The sequence below is a fragment of the Eulemur rufifrons genome, chromosome 8 (assembly GCF_041146395.1).
Source record: "Eulemur rufifrons isolate Redbay chromosome 8, OSU_ERuf_1, whole genome shotgun sequence".
In the NCBI taxonomy this organism is placed as follows: Eukaryota; Metazoa; Chordata; class Mammalia; order Primates; family Lemuridae; genus Eulemur; species Eulemur rufifrons.
Genome location: NC_090990.1, coordinates 32,458,184 through 32,479,316, shown reverse-complemented (window position 1 = coordinate 32,479,316; position 21,133 = coordinate 32,458,184). Strand labels below are relative to the sequence as shown.

At 48.3% G+C, this 21,133-nt stretch overlaps 1 protein-coding gene across 3 annotated transcripts; it reads right to left on the bottom strand.

The window, feature by feature from the left end:
* Nucleotides 1-1,811: 1,811 nt before the first annotated feature.
* KIF2C (kinesin family member 2C) lies at nt 1,812-20,410 on the bottom strand. Of its 3 annotated transcripts, XM_069477855.1 has the most exons (21): nt 20,238-20,410; nt 18,892-18,986; nt 15,912-16,013; nt 15,687-15,735; nt 13,384-13,506; nt 12,205-12,327; nt 11,551-11,651; nt 10,879-10,974; nt 9,623-9,677; nt 9,370-9,532; nt 8,272-8,362; nt 7,951-8,014; nt 7,782-7,873; nt 7,077-7,219; nt 6,116-6,320; nt 5,897-6,007; nt 4,974-5,041; nt 4,501-4,606; nt 4,292-4,405; nt 2,652-2,775; nt 1,812-2,503 (listed from the first exon to the last, which is right to left on the bottom strand). In XM_069477855.1, the coding sequence occupies exons 1-21, from the start codon at nt 20,305-20,307 to the stop codon at nt 2,421-2,423; spliced, it is 2,178 nt and encodes a 725-aa protein (XP_069333956.1). In that variant the 5' UTR covers nt 20,308-20,410; the 3' UTR covers nt 1,812-2,420. The 3 variants fall into 3 exon arrangements, with proteins under 3 accessions (XP_069333956.1, XP_069333957.1, XP_069333958.1); XM_069477856.1 differs by lacking the exon at nt 12,205-12,327; XM_069477857.1 differs by lacking the exons at nt 18,892-18,986; nt 20,238-20,410 and adding an exon at nt 16,515-16,570.
* Between the last annotated feature and the right edge of the window lie 723 nt (nt 20,411-21,133).

The window sequence follows — 21,133 nt, the reverse complement described above, 5'->3', positions numbered from 1 at the left end:
ACTCACTGTATTTAACTCAATTTTCATTACAACTCCGTATACCAATATTATCCCCATTTCTCAAATAGCACAGAAAGGTTACATAACCCACTAAAGGTTCTGCAGTCACAGAGCTAGGATCCCACCCTGCAGTGTGGCTTCAGAAGTTGGTCTGGTAACCTCCAAACTGTTCTGTATTCCAACTGGAGCAATGGAGCTCCTGGCAGGGCCTAATAGTTTGCAGTAAGGCATTGAGAAATTTATCTTTTGTGCAAGGGGAGGTATGCAAGGGTTCCAGGAAGGTACAAAGATTCCTCTGGCTGGTTGAAGAGAATGGGTCACTGGGAATCAAGAACGCAAGCAGGGAGACTAGTTAGGGACTCTCGTAGTATTTTGGGTGATTAGGTACAGGATGATGGCATTCTTTCATTTAATCCTCATAATTCTGTGAGGTGAGTATTGGTGGCCTCATTTTATAGATGAAGGCTACAGAGGTGGTGCCATTTCCATCAAATTTATGATTCAGAATTTAATGGTTATTGAATGGTACCTCCAACTCATGTAATTCTCTGACCATGAGGAAGAGAATGCTATTTTGCAAATGAAGAACCTGAATGAGGTTGAGAGGCCAGAACCTTGTCCTCCTGCGCGCTCCGTACTCTGGTTTCTGTAGTAGCCTACATGCCCCATGCTTCCCACCCAGGCCCTGACCGAGGCCTTCCTAAACACTTATTTGGCTACATGGTTCCTAGGCTTATCACCTTTTAGTGGCACTTCATTACCACTCAGATAATTCATGTCCCATGACATGGAACCTGGAGTCTTCCAGTTCCTAAACTGCCCATTCCCTATACTTGGTCCCTCAGTCCACCTGGCAGACCTTTTTTCAAGACCAAACTGGTGTTGCCCTTTAGATCCTTTCATGTCCAGCAAGACAAGTGCTTTCTTGTCACTGTTCCCACAGAATTTTTTTTTTTTTTCTGAGACAGGGTCTTGCTCTATCACCAGGCTGGATTGTAGTGGTGCAGGCATAGCTCAATGCAGCTTCAAACTCCTGGGCTCAAGCGATCCTCCTGAGTAGCTGGGACTACAGGTGTGAGCCATTATGCCCAGTTAGTTTTTAAATTTTTAGTAGAGATGGGGTGTTGCTATGTTTCCCAGGCTGGTCTCGAACTCCTGGGCCCAAGTGATCCTGTCTTAGCCTTCCAAAGTACTGGGATTACAGGTGTGAGCCACCACTCCCAGATGCCACAGAATCTTTTTTTTTTTTTTTGAGACAGAGTCTCTGTTGCTCGGGCTGGAGTGCCGTGGCGTCAGCCTAGCTCACAGCAACCTCAAACTCCTGGGCTCAAGTGATCTTCCTGCCTCAGCCTCCCGAGTAGCTGGGACTACAGGCATGCGCCACCATGCCCACCTAATTTCTTCTATATATTTTTAGTTGTCCAGCTAATTGCTTTCTATTTTTTTAGTAGAGACGGGGTCTCGCTCTTGCTCAGGCTGGTCTCGAACTCCTGAGCTCAAACAATCTGCCTGCCTCAGCCTCCCAGAGTGGTAGGATTACAGGCGTGAGCCACCTCGCTCGGCCCACAGAATCTTTTAATGGGCCTTGAGCAGACTGTAATAGACAGAGTGCCATCTTTCTACTTATAGTTCCTATTCTCATGAGCAGGCCTAGAGCCTAGTAAGCATCTAATAAACGCTGAACACGTTACAGGTTGGAGTGTTCATCATGTCACTGGAAGAGCAGGCATGGCTATGGAATTGGGACTACCCAAGGGCCAAAGTTGCAGTAGTGTTCTTAGTCCCAGAAGGCTCAGACACATCCCAGGCCCTTCCCACACACCACTCAAAAGGCTGATATTTTTCCCTCTTTCTTTATTGTTACACACAATATATAAACACATAAAACAGAAAACAGTATAGGGATCCTCTTGGGCCTCAAGAAACAGCAAGTAAGGAAGAGGTCCCAAGAAACATTTTTTAAAGTACAGGACATAGCAGTGCTCAGACCAAAGGGGTGGAAAGTAGGCCCAGAGCCAGCCGAGAGCTAGACTAAAGGCTGAGTCTCTCTCCCTGGAGCCAGAACCACCGCAGAGAGCCCTGCACCAGCAGCCAGTCCACACAGGCAGGATGCTGCCCGAGGGGAAACTATACACCAGAGAGGACTCCCCTCTTGATGGAGGGAAGGGCAACGCAGATGGCTAACTAAAAGCTCCTTCTTCCTTGCTCCCTTGAGGACAACAACTGAGGAAAAGGAAAGTAGTGTCCCATGTCACTGTGACCCCCTCCCCAGCTGCCCTGGATCCTGATGCTCCCATAATGTGACATTTACCAAAGCCTTTCCCAGCTCAGACCCTGACTAGACCCACCAGGTGCCCAAAGTTTGCAGGGGAGGGACGGGAAGAGGCTGGTGAAACCAAACAGATCTTTATTTGTAGTCCTCACTGGGGCCGTTTCTTGCTGCTTATTTGTTTGCTAGCCTGCTCTTCCAGCTGCATGGCCAGGCGCAAGGCCTTGATGACATCTGGAAGGAAGGATTGGTGGTGTACATGAAGTTAGTGGGGGTCTGAGAGGCTCCCATTCACTCAGGGCAGAGCTGCCATCACCTGCAGTCACCCAGGAGCCAGCAGAGGCCACCATCATCCACCTGTACCCTGTCCAGCCACACCCACCTCGCAGGGCTGAGAAGTGCTTGGCTTGCCGGGCCAGGGCAGATTCTGCTTTGTTCACAAAGGTCTCTAGGTCGTAGTCCGGCTGCTCGGTCATCTCAGAGAGCTCAAGCCAGCCTGGTCCTTGCTGCAACAACACAGAGAAGACTTTGTCAGTTCAGTAACGACCAAACCACTTTAGCAAATCATTCCTGGGACTCTACCATCTGCACTGCAGATACCTCTGCAGATGCCATGCCTCTGTCCATGGCCTGTACCCTGCCTCCTGACCCTTTCCCCTGGGGAAACCTTCAGCCTGAATGCATCCTCTTCCTACCCCAAACTCGTCCTAATCCCCTGTGTCAGATGAATGGCATTATGGTCCTGATGTGCAAACCAGAAATTTCAGTGACTTTATTCTGTTACCCTGCTTGTCACCACATCCTCCCAATTCTACTTCCTAAAGGATTCTTAAATAGTTCTTGCATCTTATGCCCTCATTCCAATCCCATGGCCACAGGCACACCTTGGTCTAGGCACCAACATCTCTCAAACTCTTTCCAACAGTCTCCCAACTGCCTCTACCTTTGTTCTCCTCAAGCCCCCAAAGCCAGGTTCCACAGGGATATATCTAAAGCCAGGGATGGTGGCCACAGGGATACATCTAAAGTTCTGATAAGACCATGTTACCTCTCTGCTTAACTCCCTCTGAATGGCTCTGCTGCTCTCAGAATAAAAAGTCCAGGCCTTTGGTATAAACTACATATAAGGCTTTTTAGCATCAGATCCCTGCTGACCTGTCCATAGCCTCAATCTCCCTCCATCACCTGCTCATTCATTTTGCTCTGACCACAGTGAACCTCTCATTCGTCCTGGAAGTGCCATGTCCTTTCAAACGTCCGTAGCCCTGAGCACTCATCCTTTACAGTCCCTCCGCAGTTACTTGTGCCCCAGGTTCTTCCTTTCCGCCCTGCAGTCCTCTGAGCGCCCCACTGTGTTAGGACGTCCTTCTCTGCCTCCCCACCACTTCTCTTTCACAGCAGCAGCTTCTACCACTGACTAAACACCGACCACATGGTCACTGTGCTGATGCTTTATTTATTTTGCTTTTTTTAAAAAATAGTATAGCTACGTTTGGACATGCTGATGTTTTATAAGCCTATCACATAATCCTCAAATACAACCATCTTGTCTTGCCCGCTTTGGGATGAAGAAACAGGCCTGGTGAGGCTAAACAGTTCTCACAAGGAAATCAGCTTGTGAACAGAAGAGTCAGGATTTATCTCAAGTCTTACTTGGGGGCCTGTTACCTACACTTGACGTTTTGGTCTTTGGTTTCAGCACAGGAGCTGGAACAGTCACTGAATAAATAAGACAAGATTTCTGCATATGAGTCACTCCCGACCCTCAAGCATGGAGAAGCGAGACTAGCTCTGGCTAGGAGGGTGTAGGAAAGCCTGCGTGTGCCAGGCTGAAGAGGCTGTGGCAATCAGCTGCCCAGGAGGAGAATTAAGGAGTGCTAGTGTAGACAGCTGCTTCCTGCCATCCCAACCTGAAGACTCACGGGAGCTAGCCCAGGTCACGTTCCAGGAACGGCACTGAGCACGCTGAGGGCTGTGCTGGGGCGGCTGTCCAGTCCCCCACGGCCAGGGCCAGCTCCTCACCTGTATAATCTCCTTGAGCTCTTCCATGGCCCTCTCCTCCAGCTCCCTGATCTGGGTCATGGCTTCATTAAAGCTGGACATCTGGGAAGACAGTTCTTCCTCTTCCTTGGAGAACTAAGGGGGCCAAGAAGAGAGATGCAACTGTGTGGGTCAGTTCCCACCTCAGCAGGGCACACCTCTGTCTTGCCTGTCCCCATTCTGCCCCTTACACAGCTTGTGATCAAGTTCCCGTTGGAGCTGGCTTCCATCTCTTCTGTTTCCATCTGAGTTGGCTGCTCTCCACTGGGCCCACTGTGGGGGCTCAGCTCCTTGACCCTGAACAAACAAGAATGTGTCAGATCCCACAGCAGCCCCCTTGGCACTCACAAGAGTGTGGTGCCACTCAGGCTATGAGGCTTGAGGCTCCAAAAGGATGGAGTAGCAACTTTTCCTTCAGCCAAGGAGAGGTGGCACAGACTGAAGCTGGACTGGAAAAGACCCTCACACACTGCTGACTCCCCACCAGGGCCCCAAGGGGACTGGGACAGACCTAGCATTATGGCTGAACTCCCAAGCCTCAGATTCAGAGTCACACAGAAGAATATACAGTAGGCACTGAGGCCCCAGAGCCTCCACCCCTCTCATCACTACCATTCCCTTCCCTAGTCCTGCCCCCATCCCGCCTGGCTGCAGGCACCAGTACCTGTCTGCATATCTCAGTGTGTTTAAAGTGTATTCACAGGAGCTTATGCCTGGTGAGATCATGGCAATCTGCAAAAGAAGCGGGATAGATAAAGGCTGAGAATCAAGGGTGAGGATACTAGACAGTTGCCCGCGAATGGCTCCTAGGAGGAGCCTCTTTAAGCCCCCAAGACCCACATGGTATTGGTGGGAGGACTCACTCAGCACCCATGCTGTGCTAGGCAACTTGCCCCATGGGCACTGCAAATTAAGGTGTCCTGCTTTCAAAGGCACATCTAATTATCTTCTGCTTCTTTATCTCTTTCCTGAGACATTCCTGCTACCAAGGTCATATCTCAAAGCTCTGTGGATCCTGCTGGAGACTTCAGTTCACTCAGGACAAGGGATAATACCTCAGGTAGAAGAGTTTAGAGCTTAGTCAGAAAACCCCACCTTCCTCATGAAAAGTCCCCAACCCAGAATGTAGGGGAGAGAATATTCCCTGGAGAAAAGGGATGGTAGAACTCACCTAGAAGGGCTTAGGGATAAAATAGCAAAGGGGAAGCCTTTCAAGGATGTAGCCTCATGCTCCAGGCTATTTCCTAGACTGGGAGCCAATGAAACTGAGGGAAGCCATGGAAAAGGACTTCCCTCTCCTGCTAACCCAAAAGCCCACCTTCTGAATTCTGGAATTTACTTTTCACCAGGAAAGGGAGAAATGACTTCCCCCAAACCAAGAGCTGCACCTACACATAGGAAAGGGAGTAGATCCTTTCCTCCCTGCTTGGGTAGGCCATGAGGCTGGTGTGGAAAAGCAGGGTTTAGAAGCCCAGTCAAGTTAGAGTCTGGAAACCCAGGCAGCCCGTGGTGTTGAGCCTCCTGCTCAGGGACAGGACCAAATGTCTCCTTGAAAAGTAACTCCATCTCCAAAGAGACCCTACTCACCATGCAAGTCCTTGAGTTCTCCCCGATAAATGAGTCCCTCAACACCTGTGTCAGCTTGCTCTCGCGGAACGGGGTGTGAGCCTTGTTCTGTCCCAGGGCCCTGATACACTCCTGTGGGGCAGCAGGAACAACTGAGGTCCCTTCTTTCCTCTCTCACTGACCACTCCCTCCCTTCCCAGCAGCTCCCCAGGCCATCCACTTCCAGCTAGCCCCTGCTACCTTCAACGCCAGGAGACTCTTATTGATTTCTGCACCCTCCATACGGGTCTGCCGGTCAGCACTGGAAGTGTCCGCACCACGCTCATTCCCTGCCAGATCCACCAAAGAGAACTTGCCATGCATTCTCCCTTTGGCTCGAAGAAGAATCTGGAAGCAGGCATGGGAGCGGGAAGAGTTGGAGTTGGCAAACGTCTGCCCAGAGGTCCTATGGCAAAGTGGGGTAAAGACAGGTTATGAGCTTCTGGGGTCACCAGCCTCTGTGGTACCCCCGAGTCCAAAGGACCCCAATCCACAAAGGGAGGGCCCTAGGTCAGGACTCTAAGTAAAGTCCTGTGTTTTCCTGTCCCAGACTTCCATGTTGTCTGGGAGAAGCTCTCCCTCTAGCACTGGACCTAATACATCTCCCTGGCAGGCAAATCAGTGCTGGATTCTGTACTAAGGCCTTGGCCAGACCTGGGGGCCTATAAGTACATGGGGAAGGATGAGCTGCCTCTGCTAAAGAGCACTCAGGGGAGAGGGAGCTGTCCTGAACTACTTGTCAGAACCTGAGTGCCCGACAGAGGGGATCCCCCTCCCTAGAGCTCCATAGCTGCCGAGCACCCCACTGTGCCATGCCTAGGGCACTGGTGGAAGAGCAGTTCCCTCTTTCTGTACAGAGGAACCATGGCCCCATTACTTCCAGCCCCGAACAGACTCAGAGCTAAGGGAGGGAAAAGCAAGGAGAAGCCCACAGAAGCCAGAAGCATGCCTTTGGGGTAACTGCCTGCAAATAATGCCTGCCTTGGTTAGATTTAAGACACTCTGATTTGGTTCTGATGAGCCTCTGGCCCTGGATCATCTACCCCATTGATACCCGTTAAAGCAGAGGTTTTCACAGCCCTTGCCAAGCTGGGGGGAAGCAGCACTCTGTGGAAACAGAAATGGGTTCAGAACGAGACCGTTCCCCTCACCAGACTCTGACCTGCAGGCACTGCCCATGTCGATCATCTTGATGACATCATCAGCAGAGTTGACCAGGTGCTCCTGCAGCCCCACCACCTGCACCTGCTGTTTGCCATCCTCCAGCACACGCAGCTTGGCCTTCTTGTTGAGCAGGTCGAACAGCTGTACCAGGCACGGGGTGTGAGGCTAAGGCCATCAGGCACCAGGCACCCACCCAATTCTTCCCTCGGACAGAGCCTGCCCCAGCTTAGACAAGGACCAAGAGCAGGAAAGTCAGAGAGGATACGGGCTGACAGATCTCAGATTAGCAGAGCGCAATACACTTGGGATCTGAAGCGGGTTGCCTCAGTTTGGCGCGACTCTGCAACTTCACTAGCTGTAGGACTGGGCAAGTTACTTAACCACTCTAGCCTTGCTTTTCATCTGTAAAGTTGAGACAAGAAAAGTGCTTAGAACAGTGCTTAGCACATAATATCCTATTAATAATGGCCCCCAGAGGTAAACCTTCCTCCTGAGAGGGAGCCCTGAGGACTATCCCTTCATACATGTTGAGCCTGGGTGCCATCTCACTGTTGGATAAAACCTCTCATACACACCAGGGCAGAGTGACCCAAAGGCTTGATAGCTAACAGGTTGGTCGGCTTCTACAACTTCTAGCCAACTTCAAGGTTTTAGAAAGTTCAGGGGCCCCAACAGTACAAACAAGGGGCTTCCTGCCAGTTACCTTCCCATTGTAGATCTCGAAGAATGTCACATAGACTTCCAGGCCAAGTTTCTGGTAGCGGGGCTGATTCTTCAGCAGGAAGACATCCCGGGCTGAGGGAGAGAACCTGGCTCAGTAAGCAACCTGCCTATCTGTGCCCAGCCCTGATGTGGCAGAACACACTACTTACAGGCCATGGCGTAGATCCCTTTGGATGCATTCTGGGCTTTCCCAGAGAGATCTCCTCCCATAGTCTGCAAAAGGAAGGGGTAGAAGACCACAGTAAAGGGTCTCTGGCCTAGCCCAGAGCACTACTGGCTCCATCACCAAAATGGGCCACACCAAAGCCAGAAGGATGGACTTGCTAAGGCCTCTTTCTTTTGTCTGGCACCGTAAGAGTATCTGGTGATGGGGAATCTGCACTGAGGGGACTTTCTGCAAGAAACTCATTGTCTTCCTTTTCAGGGACCCCGTGGGAAGGCGCTCTCCCTACTAGGTCTGAAATACTCACATGTGTCTTGCCACTTCCCGTCTGGCCATATGCAAAACAAGTTGCTTTTCCACCTTCAAAGATTGTCTGTACCAGCGGCCTTGCTGTGAACCTAGGAGAAAAGATGAAGAGGGGAAGAGTGTTTGTGTCTGTTCCCAAAATGTGCTCCTGGGAACATGGTCTTGCTACCCTTCCACTGCAGAGTTCCCAGGGCTCTCAATTCCTCAATTATGAATCTGAAGTACCCCTGACCAACTAGTGGTGGTGGTGGAGGGGGTGCTGGACTTCCAGGAGCGAGCTGATGGCCCACACTCTGAGCGATCTGGCCCCTCCTCTGACCCCAGAGACATGGGATGAAAGCCTGAGCTTAACAGCCAACTTCCAGCATCAGACACACTACAAAGATCAGGGGCAACCCTCTAAAGTAGGGGTCTAAAATGTTTTAAGCTTCATGGGCCACTTAGGTTTCCATCGTATCTTTTTTTTTTTTTTCATAACCCTTTAAAAACATAAAAACTATTCTTGGTTTGAGAGCCATAGAAAAAGGGGTCATGAGCCAAATTTGGCCTATGGGCCATAGTTTGTCAGCCTCTGCTCAGAGCAGTGTCCAATAGAACTTTCCATGATGATGGAAATGTTCTCTTCTGTGCTGTCCAACAGTAGCCACTGCCACACGTGGCTACTAATCAACTGAAATGGAGGTAAGGCACTGCTTTTTAATTTTATTTAACTTTAACTTAGATTTGAATAGCCATATGAAGCTAGTGGGTGTCATTTTGGACAGAGCAGATCTGGAGTTCCGCAAGTCTACTAAGCCCAGTGGGTAAATGGGGAGGCCGCATAAGACACTGCAAGAACCCCTGGAGCCTGCCCAGCCCTGCTTCAGTGTAATGGGTAATACCTCTCTCACGATCAACTCAAGGAGGGACCCTGAAAGCTGCAAAAAGGACTGTGGCAGGCTGCAAACGGGCCTTCCTGGGGCCAGGCACCAGAGCTCCAACATGAGAGGAGGCCAGGAAGGGCCTCAGAATTCAGCATGCCTGTGAGCAGTGCTACCACAACATCCCACATTAAAGAGGCAAGGCACAAGGAGGGGGAAAAAAGAGGCAAAGAACTAACCTGTAGACGACTTCATTGGAAGCCGTTTCATCAAATGCAAAGTCAAAGCAGAACGCTTGGTTCTCCAGATACTTTGTTAAGTCCACTTTCAATTTGGGTTCATGTACCAAGAGGACACACTTGCTAGGAATGGAAATCACATCAATTTCTTTCTTGGCCAATTCTGCAGAAGAAGAGTATTTCAGGGGGTACTCCCTGGACACAGACGGACCCTCAGTCAGCCCAAGCCTCTTCCTGACTGAACAGGGCTTACCTTGCTTGTTCAGCGGGCGTTTCCTAACACAGACACATATCCTGTGCTCTTCAATCTGCAAGAGGATGACAGGAGGCAACCAACAGTAAAGGGTCAGAGCAATATCAAAAGCACACTTGTTCACTCACGCCTGTGATCCTACCACTCTGGGAGACTGAGGGAGGACTGCTTGAGCTCAGGAGTTTGAAACCAGCCTGAGCAAGAGCTATACTAAAAATAGAAAAATTAGCTGGATGTGGTGGCATGTGCCTGTATTCCCAGCTACTTGGGAGGCTGAAGCAAGAGGATCATTTGAGCCCAGGAGTTTGAGATTGCAGTGAGCTACAAGGACGTCACTGCATTCTAGCCTGGGAACAGAGCAAGACTCTTGTCTCAATCAATCAATCAATAGAAAGCTTGTCCAGAACCCTTCCCTTCCAATCCCATATCTGGTCTAGTCAGGGGCCAAGATCTAACATTAAGATCCCTGCCTCCCCAGTTAGCTACTCCAGAGCACAAGTAGGTAGCACTGCATTTTGTTCCCAATTTTCTCATTCTACTACTGCCTGCAGAAGGTTTCAGCACTCCTTTCATGATTCTTTTTTTTTTTTTTTTTTTTTTTTTTTTAGAGACAGAGTCTGGCTTTGTTGGCCTGGCTACAGTACAGTGGCGTCATCACAGCTCACAGCAACCTCAAACTTCTGGACTCAAGTGATCCTCCTACCTCAGCCTCCCGAGTAGCCGGGACTACAGGCATGCGCCACCACTACACCTGGCACATTTTTGTATTTTTGTAGAGACAGAGTCTCACTCTTGCTCAGATTGGTCTTGAGCTCCTGACCTCAAACAATCCTCCCACCTGAGCCACGGTGCCCAGCCTCATGATTTAGAATCTAAGGCTGGGTGCGGTAGCTAACACATGTAATCCTAGCACTCTGGGAGGCCAAGGCAGGAGGATCGCTTGAGCCCAGGAGTTTGGGGTGGCTATGAGTTAGGCTAATACCATGGCACTCTAGCCTAGGCAACTGAGTAAGACTTTGTCTCAAAAAAAAAAGAATCTAGCTAACGTATGGTAGTGGTGGTGGGGGGCCAGTTTGTAAATATCAGACTCTCATCTGGGCTCACTAGCTCCAGCCCACCAAAGGGTATTAAGAAAAAGCAACTCAAAGATCAGTAAAGATTCCTGCATGCCCTCATTCCTGTAAAGAGAAGTTGTGTGTCCCTAAATTGTACACTTATTCAGGGAAGAGAGGTAGACGTCTTTTGGATTTACTTACAGGATCAGTCATAGTAAGTGGATGACATTCCAAAGTAGCTCGAAATTCTTTAATCATTCGGGCAAATTCCCAGTTTGGAAAGCTGTTGTCATACTCCTGTTTGAGACCAGAGCGAAAAAGGGCAGACTGTTACGATGGTCAGTGCTATGTGGCAGCAACAACAGCTCTTCGTATGCACATGACCCTTCATAGTTGACAAAGCCCTCACCTTGGCTCTAGGCTGAGAAACCAAGTAAAGCCCTGGGAACAGAGATTGGCAAGGGGGGACGAGGCATGCACCAACATGCTAGGAACTAGGACTCGGGCCACAGCACATCTTAGGAGACACAGCAGCAGGCTGGGCTTCCCCACAGCAAATAACCCAGCTAACGGGACTCCACTGCCTCCCAACACACACTACTGTGCCCAGCAGCCCCTCTGGCCACTGCACCACATGAGCATGTCATGGGCTTGCTCACTGGAAAATCAGCATTAAATATTTCTCATCTGAGGGCCTTCAGAAAAATTTCTGAATTATTTGTTCTCTGAATCCTGGTGAGAAACTGGTTAAATTTCCTGGTATCAGACTGGAGCCTCAGAAATGCTGGGGCCCAAGTGTATCTCTGTTGCCTACAGGGTTTCAGTTAAGGATGCCTGTCTAAAACCCTTGCCCTAGTCTCCCAAGAAAGGTACCTGAGCTCGCTTTATTCTCATTTCAGAGTTCTGGGCCCTCTTCTCTTCTCTCTTGTTCTTCATTTTTTCCATTTCCTTCACAATACATGATTTCCTCCGAACTAGGGGGGGAAAAAAGGAAGCCCACTTTCTTACCAGTCTAGGTCAGCCTGTTCTTCTGTGGCCATTTTACTGAGTACTAGGCCTTTCCTAGGCACTAGCTTTCTCCAGATCCTTACTCTTAAATAGCTATACACAAAGAGAAGAAATAGATTTGACTCTTGGGATAAACAAGTCCACAAAGTAATGATCTGGCCAATGTGAGGTCAGAGTAGTGATTTAACAGCACTCCAGTTCTAACTGAAGCTTTCTCTGACTTGGCTATTTTCTCAACAACCAAAAAGAGATGAGACAGTCCCTGCTTGGTCTTGATAGTCACTCTGGGCTGTTCTTAAGGTGCCGGCCAAGACCTTAGCTGTAACAACACCTTAGTGTCAGAGGGCTTCTGCCCAATCTTTCACCTCTTGCGAATCTTTCCATGGCTGCAGGAAAACATACCCACATGCGACAAACAGGGCTCGTACCCAGGTGCCAAGGTAGGCCAGCTTTAGAGCAGGATGTTAACTACCTGCCCTGCACTAGGAGCAAAACAGCAGACAGCCCATCGTTATCTACCTGAGGTCCCAGTGTTTGCAGAAGAGCTGCCTCGGATGGGATGGACTTGCTCTTCTACCTCCTCGCTGACCATCGTCAATGGTATTTCAGCCACTGCAGGGCAGGAGGGCCTAGGGAGACCAGCTGTAGGGGGACAAGAGTCACTGGAGAAACAGGCAGGTATACTGCAGCTGTCCTCATCTGAGGTCCAGCAGGTCGTGGACCAGGAGGAGGGCTACTGCCTGCCAGCTCAGCAAGGGCTCAGGCAGAGCTTGGGCTCCCCTTCACCTTAGACCACACCCTGCACTCAAACAAGCCTCTCTCTAAGGGCAGCTCCTGGGGTCATATTATCTTAAAGGGTGAGTAAATAGCTCAGCATGGGCTTTGCCATGAAGGGAAAAGCCTTGAAGACCCGAACTCTTTAGACTTGATGCAAGCATGCGTTCCCAGGCCAGGCCTTTCTACCCATTAGGGAGAAAAGACAGGCTTTTCTGACTTCTCCAAAGCTTCAGGGACCCAAGCAGTTAATAGGAGCAAAGACTGAAGAGCCAGGGGTGACAGGGAACTTGGGCAACACCTAACCATATTGATTCAATACAGAAAGATGCCATCCACAACACATTATTACATTCCATACCTGGTCATGACCCTTTCATTTACCTTCATCCTGTTAGTGCTGAATTTGATATATGTAAAGTGTAATGGTTACATGTCTTACAAAATTTGCATCTACTTTATAAAATCTATTAATGGTTAACAAACAATTCACTTAAAATATTTTTAGAATTCCATTTATATAAAGTGTAAAAAGAGAAAAGGCTAATTTATGCTATTAGAAGTCAGGATTGTGGGAACCCTTGGGAGGATTAGAGACTGGATGCATGCCTGAGAGGGACTTTTAGGGTGCTGGCAATTCTCTGATCTGGGTATTAGCTACATGAGTGTGTTCAGTTTGTGAAAATTCCTTGAACTATATACTCAAGGCTATGTGCCATTTTCTGTGTATATGTTATGTTTCAATTAAGTTGAAAAAGTAAAAAGAGATGATTTCCCGATAAGGAAGCAGTTGGGGGGGCAGGGCCAGAACAGTACTGAAGTCAGGGGACTGGAGGAATACTAGGCTATTCCAGCACAGGGACAGGGAATGTATGAGGAGTCTGCGCCAGGATCTCAAACAGGAAGAGCACTCTCAATACTCACTGGGAGCTGAAAACTGCTTGCGGGAGTTTGCAGAGGCAGGCAGCTCCACCTCCATATCATTCTCCTGAGTGGCGATGCGAACCTCTGAGACAGTGGACATGCGAGAAGAACGGCTTCGAAGACCTGGAGAACCAAGGGCAGCAGCCAGTCAGTGCTGTGTGATCAGGAGGGCCGATGGGGGTGGGAGGAGGGTGATTGGGACAAACCTCCAAGTCTCTGCACAAGATGAGATGGGTCCTAGCCAGCAGGCTAGGAGCCTACCCCTATACTCCTTCTATGCAAGTAAAGGAAAAATTAGAAAGAACAAGTACCAATCATCCCAAAACTTATTTGTCCACCTTCTGCAAATCCAGGAGCTCCTGAGGGCAAAGATATCTCCCACAAGAGTATCTGTCCTGAGTAAATGGAGGTAACTACAGCCAACCTGAAGTCATTTCTGAGGGCAGACCTAATCCAAGTCCTTGAGAAAAAGCGTTATTAATCTTAACAGCAGCAGTACCTACTACCATTGTACAAACAATCTTCCTATACCTCAAAACAACATTTGAAGGTAAATATTAGCCTTCCCATCTTGTGAAAGAGGACATTAAGGCTCAGAGACATTAAGTAACTCGTTAAACATCATTCAGCTGGAAAGTGCCAGAGCCAGGATGTGAACCCCCGGCTATTAGATTACACAGTCTGGGCTTTTTCCACTGCCCCAGGATGCTTTACAGCAGCAGTCCCCAAACTTTTTGGCACCAGGGACCAGTTTCATGGAAGACATCTTCCCTGGGGGAGGGGGCGGGGTGGGGCTGGGCCGAGCTCAGGTGGTGATGTGAGTGATGGGGAGCAGCTGTAAATGTGCTCACTGTGCCCCTCCACCCCCGCTCACCTCTTGCTGTGTGACCCCCTGGTTCCTAAGTTTCATGGAAGACAATTTTTCCATGGACTGGTAGGGGCTGGGGAGTGGCACACAGCAGAGCTCAGTCCCTAGCAGGCCACAGACCAGTACCTGCTCGTGGCCCAGGGGTTGGGGACTGCAGCTTTACAAGCCCAGGCCACATCATCAGAAACTCATGGAATTAGCTACATTGATTTTTCTAGAATCTTAAAGAATGCTTAACTGAGAGAAACAATTGAGTTATACCTGAGTTCCTATCAATTTCTACCCATCTATATAGTTCCCTTTAATAAAGGGAAAATTTATCATCCATAAAATACATCAAGTCATAAATTTGGAAACAGAACACATGGTATCATACAGGCAAACACCAGCTTGTATAGAATTCCTGAGTGTTTTTATGAGTTTAGGCTGATGGCTACATGTAATCCTTCTCTTTCATAAAGACAATGAATTATTATAATTTTTCCTATTTCCCTAACAATTTACAATCTTGTATTTTATTTCTACTGTTTACTAGCATACACACTTTTGAAGATTTTTTTTTTCCATTAAAATGAGCTGTGGCAATATCCCTTGAGGACATGCACATGGAATGGGACTGCTGCCACTCCCACGTCTCCTGCAGGCCCTTATGGTGCACCCAGCAAGAGGGCCAGTGCACCATCCAGGCCCAGCTCAGGCTTGCGATGGCACCACATCTACCCAGGGCCCCCAGAACCTTAAGCTCCAGTCAAGTATTCTCTAGGTCCTTGAGTTAGCTAGATCATGCCAGGGCAATGATCACTCCTGGGCCTGGACAGCCGTGCAGGCTCACCAGTCTTCGAGGTACAGCTGGCTCCAAATAATAAGGTGAGTTTCTTAGATAGCTTATGGCTACAGCCACCTGCTACAGTCACAGTCCATCAAGTAGCCAAAGTAGGTTTACACTGTCTACTTCTGCAGAGAAAGCCCAGCCTTCTCCTAGACCACAAACACTAAGCTTATTCTCCCCTACCCTAACCCCCCTTTCTCCACAGCACTTCTAAGCAGCCCAGACCTAGGAATCTGCCTTTTCAAAGCCTCACTCCAAAGCATACTATTCCCCTGAGGAGGCTGAGCCCTGAGGGAAGAAAACCTGTCAGTGGCTGATTCCTATTCTCCTCAGCACCAGGCTGTGGACTCTACAGGAAAGGTTTCTAGACCAGTCAGCAAATATCTCAAATATACCAGGTCCCTTAGAGATTGGCCTCATAGCTGTAGGTTGGATTCTTTGTCACTGAGAAAGACACTTGGAACACAGGGCAGGACTCAGCCCACATAGAAGCCACCTGCTAAAGTGGAACAATGAGTCTACTTCCCAGACTCCACAACTCTGAGCCCCAAGAACATCATTCCTGACACAAACTCCATGAAAACAAGTCAGTAGAAATCCATTTACCTTCTTTCGGAGCGGGAATTTTGGAGTTGACTGACCTGCGTTTTTGTTTCTGAAAAACAAAACAAAGCACCAAAATATATGGTTCATGTCAGTCCTCAAGGGCCTATCCTGGGCCCATGTGCTGTGCTGAAGTCCCAGGCAGTCTCAGAAAATAAATCAGCAAAGACTCAATAAGCAAAGTGAATCCTCTGGGGCACTGGCTGCAGCCAGAAGACAGGCGCCTACCTGGACTGTTACATTTTCCTGCAGGGGCAGATTGTCCTTCTGGTGTAAGGGAAGAAGCTGTAAGAGTTCTGGGTTTATTGCGGCCACATCATCAAAATCAACCTGCAAGGAGCAAGTGAAAGTTTCAGTGAAATAGCTTATTCAATCCAAGTACATCTCTGCAATCAAGGCTAATTCTATTAAGAGATTCAAACTATTAACTTTAAGTTCTACTCAATATGAATAGCTATAAAACAGTTACTCCTTAGTAATGGTTTACCATCTAGATGGATATGGGTTTCTGATTTCCAAGCCGACAGTAGATGTCAATGATAAGAATGAGGTGAAGAGAAAGGCTGACAGGCAGTCAGGTAGTCCACGGTAGATCTAGGCCACTTGGCTCCCCTACTGTTCTGCTGGGCAGTGGAGTCCTGCTGGGCAGTGGAGTCCTGCTGGGCAGTGGAGTCCTGCTGGGCAGAGCCCCCTGAGCACCTCTAGCTAGCTGACACACCAGGAGAAAACAATTTCTAACTGTCTGGTGATAGTCAAAACGGAAGGCCCTTCAGGATCTTATGGGCAAGGACAAGTTCCCGACAGCTGCTACCTAACCCTAAGTCTACCTACATTATCTACTGGGCCCAGAAACTTCTTCCCCAGTTACAGCTTCCTGCTCATGCCTTACCTATTTCCTGCTCACTCCCACAGTGAGGTCACAATTCTAGGTTTACATCATCAGAGTCCTGCAATCCTCTAGGAACAATTCAAACTTCACCAGCATAACTTCACAGCAGGTTCAAACACACCAAATTAGTCCCAGCTTGGTTATTTGTATTTCAAAATGTGACAGAACTGAAGCATGTACTCCAGGATGAGGGCTCTATTGCCTAGATATGCAACCTATATTTACTAGCTAGTCTACTCAAACATTTATTAGGCATCAGAAAGATAGCGGCATGCAGGGGGAAGATATTCAACAATGAATTAAGACATATCAGCCTTGCCTTCAGAGAGCTCAAATTCTAAGGGGGAAGAGAAGTCGTTTGCACAAAGGGGTAGAAATCAAAGCAGAATGGGGTGAAGAGTAAAATCACCAAACACAAAAGCTGGCAAGTACTTCAGTAACCACATCTGTCCACATTTCTTAGATAGCCACAGACTCTTAGTACACATACCTCCTCCCATTTGAAACCCTCAGACTACAGAGAGCATAAACACTGGAGACCAGAGTTCTAACCCTAACTCTCATATTAATTGATTCATATATTGATGATTCAGGGTGAACATCCCAGGAAGAAGGAACAAGAGTTGTGAAGGCAGCAAGATAGTAGGCACAGTCAGAGTGGTGAGCTGCTCATTTGCTAGGGCACAGCATACTTTGGAAGAGTGTGTGGTACAAAGAAAAAGGATAATTAGGGTCAGATCTTAAAAAGGATAGAGCCCCACTAAGAAATGTGGACCTTATTCCAAAGGCAATATTTGAGCTGGAGGGAGACCAAACAAAAGATATATTTCCGAACAAACAGCAAAAACAAAAAACAAATCACAAATAACTGCTAATATCTGGTTGAAAGGAATCTTAGGACCTTCTTGATTCTTTAGGGGTAGATAATGGAAAGTATTCAATCCTTTTATTTCTGAAATATGTCACCTAAATATCAGCATACCTATCATAGGCACTATGCTAAGCAAGCCTTTTACATGTGTTATCTCAGTAAGCTTCATCAAAGAGGGTCCAGGGATCTATCTTAGTCACCTCTGCATCCCTAGCACCCAACACACTTGCCAGCATTTTAGAACCAGTCCAAAAGGATTTAAGTCCTCACAACAACCCTGTAAGGCAGATATTATCATCATCTCCCTTTAAAGTTGAGGAAACTAAATTTCTAAAAGGGGCAGAAACATGCCTGAGAACATGTAGTAGTGGCAGAGCCAGACTAGAATCCAGGTTTTCATACTCTTAGCCCAGTGACCTTTTTACCACACCACAATGCCTCTGGAACATAAATGCCTTAGTCACATCTCTTCTCAAAATCCTTCTAAGGCACCTCACTGTCTACAGAAGAAAATCTAAATAGTTTAGCACCACAGATGAAGACCTTCCTTTTTCAGCCTTTTTGCTGTTGCTGAGCATTCTGAGCCTTCCACTGCTTGTGGCCAGCTTCTTCACTAGTGCCCACATGTGCCATCTTACTGCTTTAGCTAAGCCTTCATACTCTACCCCTCAAGCCTAGCCCAGCCCAGCCCAGCCCAGCCTTAGCGAGTTTCCATCTCTGATCTCCTCTAGCACTACTCATCTGTATCATTCATCACAAATTGCCTTCTGTTATTTGGTGTTTCAGAAACATACTTTTGCGGCCGGGCGCGGTGGCTCACGCCTATAATCCTAGCACTCTGGGAGGCCGAGGTGGGCGGATCGTTTGAGCTCAGGAGTTCGAGACCAGCCTGAGCAAGAGCGAGACCCCATCTCTACTAAAAATAGAAAGAAATTATATGGACAGCTAAAAATATATATAGAAAAAATTAGCCGGGCATGGTGGTGCATGCCTGTAGTCCCAGCTACTCGGGAGGCTGAGACAGGAGGATCACTTGAGCTCAGGAGTTTGAGGTTGCTGTGAGCTAGGCTGACGCCACGGCACTCACTCTAGCCTGGGCAACAGAGTGAGACTCTGTCTCAAAAAAAAAAAAAAAAAAAGAAACATACTTTTGTTTCAACTGGGTTATTGATTTTGCTCCCCAGACTGATATCACAGGTAGTGTGGTAAGCAAGGTTTTAGGATTCTGTGCAGTTTGCTTTCTATAGACAGCACAAGAAACTGTTGATTGCTTCAATTTAGAATAGGCCTGACTAAATAAAAATCCCAGTGCATCCAAAGTGGACCATTTTTAAGATTAAGGAGAACAGCACAGCATCAGAAACTAGGCTCTCACAGGTTCTATTTCCACACAGATCCTTTATGTAAGAAGATGGTAAATGTGGTAGAGGCACTCTCATAGAACCTACCTCTTTGCCCTTTACGGTACCTCCTTCTGTCCATTCCACTGAAACACAGGATTTCTCCAAGCTCACCGTCCTTACATTGGCACTGTGAATTAAGCCTATAGTATGAGAAGACCAGAGTTACCCATCTGTTTCCTAAGGACTTTACTTTTACGATCTCACAGAGACTCCTAATGTGGAGCTTACCTGAACAAAGGGGCAGCTGCCTTTCTTTCTTTCTTTAACATTCATAGAGACAAACAAATAAAGGCTTCACCTTTAGAATATTCCACAGTGAGGTGGGCATGGGAAAGGTCTTAAAATCGAGCTGCATGGGATAGGATTCATCCCCACTCAAAAGAGAGTCTACGATGGAATAAAGGTATGCATGGAGGCTGGGTGCAGTGGCTCATGCCTGTAATCCTAGCACTCTGGGAGGCTGAGGAGGGAGGATTGCTTGAGGTCAGGAGTTCAAGACCAGCCTGAACAAGAGCAAGATTCCCATCTCTACTAAAAACAAACAAATAAAAAACAAAAAATTAGCCAGGCAACTAAAAATAGAAAAAATTAGCTGGGCAGAGTGGCATGCACCTGTAGTCCCAGCTACTCAGGAGGCTGAGGCAGGAAGATCACTTGAGCTCAGGAGTTTGAGGTTGCTGTGAGCTAGGCTGATGCCATGGCACTTTAGCCTGGGCAAGAGAGTGAAACTGTCTTAAAAAAAAAAAAAAAAAAAAAGGAAAAAGGTATGCTTGAGCGAGGAAGTGCCTATAGTTCTTAAGTGAACTGTTCTTCCACACAGCACTGAGAATCTGGCCCCCTCGGGTTTTCCTAACTCACTTCTGCCAGTCATGTCTGATCATTTCTCCTAATGACATGTATTAGACCTGCCAGAGCTGCAGTAGCTGCTTAACCAAAAGAGAGAACTGGCTTACAAGCTCCTCATGAGGAGAGATCTTGTCTGTCTCGTTTACCCTGAATCCAGTGCCTGACATACTGCAACCGCACAGTATTTATTGGAGAGTAGAGATACCAGGAAGCCCAGGTCCTCACAAGGGTAGGGCAATCTCAGGGGAGAATTTTGGAAGGGAAGTGAATCTAGAAGTCTTAACTTCCCTGGGAGGTCCAATGACCGTGGAGTAGCTCTGTCCACCACGAAGGGCGGAAAAAGGACCAGCTCAGGTGCCACTACCCTTGTGCAGGAAAGAATGACAGTGCAGAGACCCAGACTCTTTGGGGACGTGGGGGGGGGGGGAGGGCTGTAGGAGGACAACCCAACACTGTCTCAAGGCTCTGCCATTTGGGGGCGGCGCAGTAATTTCAGCCGTCTCACCGCTCACGGGTCCCCCTGGCCTCTGGACCCCGCTCCTCACCATTACTGCGTTGGATCTTGATGGCGAGACCGGGAAACAGGCGGGCCTGAAGTGACGAGTCCATGGGCATGCGGAGGATTCGCCGGGAAGAGAAACGCGAAATGCCAAAAATTAAACCAGCACAACTCTGCAAACTCTAGGCAGTCTTAACGCCGCGTAAACCGCCGCAGTTTAAATCCCGCGCGCCAGCGCCCCAGGCGACGTCATCACGCTTCCGCCGGCCTAGCTTCCGCCAGCCAGCCCTGCGGGAGCCTTGTGGGATATGTAGTGTCCAGCCCGTCTTCCGGCGCCCGGGACCGCCCACTCATCTGGCCACACCCTGAGCGCTGTGCCTGTTGGGAACTTCGCCACTGTGTCTGCCCGAGCATCTGGGTTCCCGGCTTTGTGCTGGGTCCTTTTGCGGATGTTAGTGATTCTGTGTGTTTGTTTGTTTTATTTTTTAGAGATAGGTTCTCGTCCAGCTACGGCTCACTGTAACGTCGAACTCCTGGTTATCCGGAGTTCAAGAGATCCACCCGCCTTGGTCCCTTAAAGTGCTGGGATCACAGGCATGAGCTACCACCACCCCTGATCCTTTTGTACTGCGAGGTTCCCGAAAACTGGGAGATTTCAGTATGATTCGACAGTGAGAACTTTGGGATTCTACAGACTTGGGTTGAAATCCTAGCTTCTTCAGTTTGGTAGCTCATTGACCTCGAACATGTTAGAAACTTGACTCTTGGTTTCCCCTTTTGCACAATGGAGGAGCATGTTTCCTCACTTGAGAATTTTGTATGAAATGCCTGGAGGTCACTTCACTGGGTATTTATCGTCTACCACATGCTAAGCATGGTGATAGGCGATGGAAATAGTAGGAGTGAACTACACACATAGTTCCTAATCTTCTTGACCTAACA